General features: G+C 39.0%; 1 protein-coding gene across 1 annotated transcript; it reads left to right on the top strand.

The window, feature by feature from the left end:
* The first annotated feature begins 754 nt into the window (after positions 1 to 754).
* On the top strand, positions 755 to 2366 carry LOC143857101 (protein FAR1-RELATED SEQUENCE 5-like). Its single transcript, XM_077367374.1, has 3 exons — positions 755 to 1504; positions 1543 to 2250; positions 2346 to 2366. The coding sequence occupies exons 1-3, from the start codon at positions 755 to 757 to the stop codon at positions 2364 to 2366; spliced, it is 1479 nt and encodes a 492-aa protein (XP_077223489.1).
* Positions 2367 to 2835: the final 469 nt, after the last annotated feature.

The raw sequence follows: 2835 nt of genomic DNA, 5'->3' as shown, positions 1-2835 counted from the left end.
ATCTGTTGATGAGGAGGTAGACCCAAATGAGGAGGTAGACCCAAATGAGGAGGGAGATCCAAATGAGGAGGGCGATGTAGAATTTATTGATATTGATGATGGTGGTGAGAGGAATTTGGGTAAGAAACTCTTTTTGGATCAGATATTTGATAGTGAAAATGATGCATACGAGTTTTATAATATATATGGGTTGGCCACCGGTTTTGGAGTACGAAAATCATCAACTTATAAGTCGAAGATAACACAGAAAGTGATATTTAAGAGATTTGTTTGTGATAGAGCAGGGTTCAAAAGCAGTAAAGCTAAAAATGTGGTGGTTGATAGAGTTGTGAAGCCACGTCGGACTGCCAGGGAGGGTTGTAAAGTGAAAATGGATATCTCATTAATTGATGGGAAGTGGAAAGTTAAAGCTTTTGAAGATGTACATTGTCATGAGCTTACTTCTCCACTGAAAAGACAAATGCATCATTCGCATAACAAATTTATCAAGACTCGGGTAGTTAAGAATTTGATGGACGACCTGAGTACAGCCTCAATTCATCCTGCTAATATTGCGAAGGCCATTAATGTTTCATATAAAGGATCAGGTAGTTCTATAACGACAAATCAAGTGGTTTGCCATTTGAGAAAACAGAGGGTGAATAATATGGGGCAAGAAGGCGTTTTGGTAGCATAGAAATTCCAAGCGAAACAATCAGAGGACCCAAACTTTTTTTTCAAAATAGAGTTGGATATTAATGGTAACTTGCGATAAATGTTTTGGGCCGATTCACGAGCTAGAGATGCATATCTAACCTTTAGTGATGTCATTGTGTTTGATGTAATGTATAGGACGAACAGGTTTCGAATGCCTTTTGCACCATTTACTGGAGTAAATCACCACAGGCAGAGCACCTTATTTGGATGTGCGCTAATAGCAGACGAAACAGAAGAGACATTTACATGGCTATTTGAGCAGTGGTTGGACTGCATGTTCGAGAGAGCTCCTGGTTGTATCATCACAGATATGGATGGGGCGATGCGAAATGCTATCAGAACCGTCTTTCCAAATACGCATCACAGATTTTGCTCTTGGCACATCAGTAAGCATCTACTTGAGCATGTTCCATTAATGCGAGATCCCACTACTGAATTTTCCAAGGATTACAAGAAATGGTTTTACACGAGACGAAAGGAAGACTGTGAGGTAGCATGGAAAAATTTGATTCAGAAATATCATATTGAGAAAAACAGATGGTTAGCAAAAATGTGGGATGTACGGACCCACGGGGTGCCAGCATATTTCAGGGACACATTCACTGCTGGCATGACATCCAGTGCGCGCAGTGAAAGCATCAATTCTTTCTTTGATGGATATGTAAATCAGAACACAAGCTTAAAAGAATTCGTAGAGCAATATGATAGGGCACTTATTGAACGCCGTAAAGCGGAGTCCCAAGAAGATTCAAGTCTAAAACTACGAAGCCTGTACTTGTTTCAAGGAGCAAATTGGAAGAAGAAGCTAGTAAGTCTTATACGAAGACAATGTTTGACATATTTCAGGCAGAATTTAAGGATAGTATTGACTGTTATCATGAGAAGGTGGAAAAGAGTGGCATCGTGGCCGTATACAAAGTTGGATTAAGTGTTGATGAGAAGTGGAAATGGTGCAAAGTTGTGTACGATGAATCTGAAGGGGTAAAGGCAACATGTGAGTGCGCGATGTTCGAGACGAAAGGAATTTTATGCAAACACATACTCCGCATTATGTCCAAGAAGCTATTGATGAGCATTCCCCAACAATATATCTTAAATAGATGGACAACTGGGGTTAGATATCGTGTGGATAGTGGAGTGTTTATGAGAGAGTTGGATAATAATGGCGTATCTCCACTTCACAGATGGTGCCTAATAACAAAGTTTCAAACACTTCTAGATAGGTTTAAAGATAATAACACTCTTTTCAAGAAGGTGAATGAAACCCTTGATGCTTGGTTGTTGGATTCTGAGAAGGAGATGAGAGACAAGGAAGTTGATTTGGCAAACAGTGGGAGCGAAGTAGTAACCAACTTTGTTAGCCAAGGAGTTGAGATTTCTATTCGCGACCCCCAACCTGTAAGAACCAAGGGCCGTCCAAAGGTTGCTACCCGGTTCAAATCCCCGATAGAAAAGTCCCAATCCCAACCAAAGCAGATACGAAGGTGTAAGAAATGTGAAGAAATTGGCCATTACATGACAACATGTGGACAAGAAAATAAAAAGAAACAGAAGGTTTGGATTTCTTATGTCAACCTCTTCAATTTCTTATTCTTACTAATTGTCTTTATCAATGTTGTAATTTTTTCATTTTTCTTGCTTCGAAATAGATGACTTTAAGGGATGAGTAAGAGGATGACGAACATGAAGAGTCAATGCACGCGGATATTGCTTCGTGATTTTGTAGATTCGTATAGGTATGTGGTAGCTTGTGTCGATAATAGAATAATTGTTTATTGCTTCAATAGCCTGTGTATATGAAATTTTGTTGATAAGGCAATGATAATTTGTAAGGAATTTTGTTGAGAAGGCAATGATGTGGGGATCCTCCCATTTGCAATGGTGAAGTTCACTTCGACATCGCATCTGTTTGACGAAGCTTTCTTTCTTTTCAGGTTTTGAACTGGAAATGTGACGAAGGTTTGTATTGCAATGTGGGTAATGGATGAGACCACAAAAGGACCTCTTATTTTCATCTTTGAAAGTCTTCAAGAACACAACATTGAAGTTTTACAAGTAAAATGTGGATTGTGCTTCAAGCTTTTCTTTCATTATTTAAGTGTAAGTCACACGTGAAATTTAGGCATTGGCTTATAGGCT

This window comes from Tasmannia lanceolata, unplaced genomic scaffold, assembly GCF_043159265.1.
Source record: "Tasmannia lanceolata isolate RefF3 unplaced genomic scaffold, GAP_Taslan_0.1 ptg000024l, whole genome shotgun sequence".
NCBI classification, from domain to species: domain Eukaryota; kingdom Viridiplantae; phylum Streptophyta; class Magnoliopsida; order Canellales; family Winteraceae; genus Tasmannia; species Tasmannia lanceolata.
The sequence above is the reverse complement of the archived record's forward strand: the minus strand, read 5'-3'. Positions and strand labels throughout refer to the sequence as shown.

What these genes read in the sequence shown, in the direction of transcription:
- LOC143857101 (XM_077367374.1), top strand. Translation starts at nt 755, where the DNA reads ATGTTTTGGGCCGATTCACGAGCTAGAGATGCATATCTAACCTTTAGT. An exon ending in CAAATTGGAAGAAGAAGCTA is followed by an intron (nt 1,505 to 1,542) that starts GTAAGTCTTATA and finishes GACATATTTCAG; the next exon opens with GCAGAATTTAAGGATAGTAT. An exon ending in AAAATAAAAAGAAACAGAAG is followed by an intron (nt 2,251 to 2,345) that starts GTTTGGATTTCT and finishes GCTTCGAAATAG; the next exon opens with ATGACTTTAAGGGATGAGTA.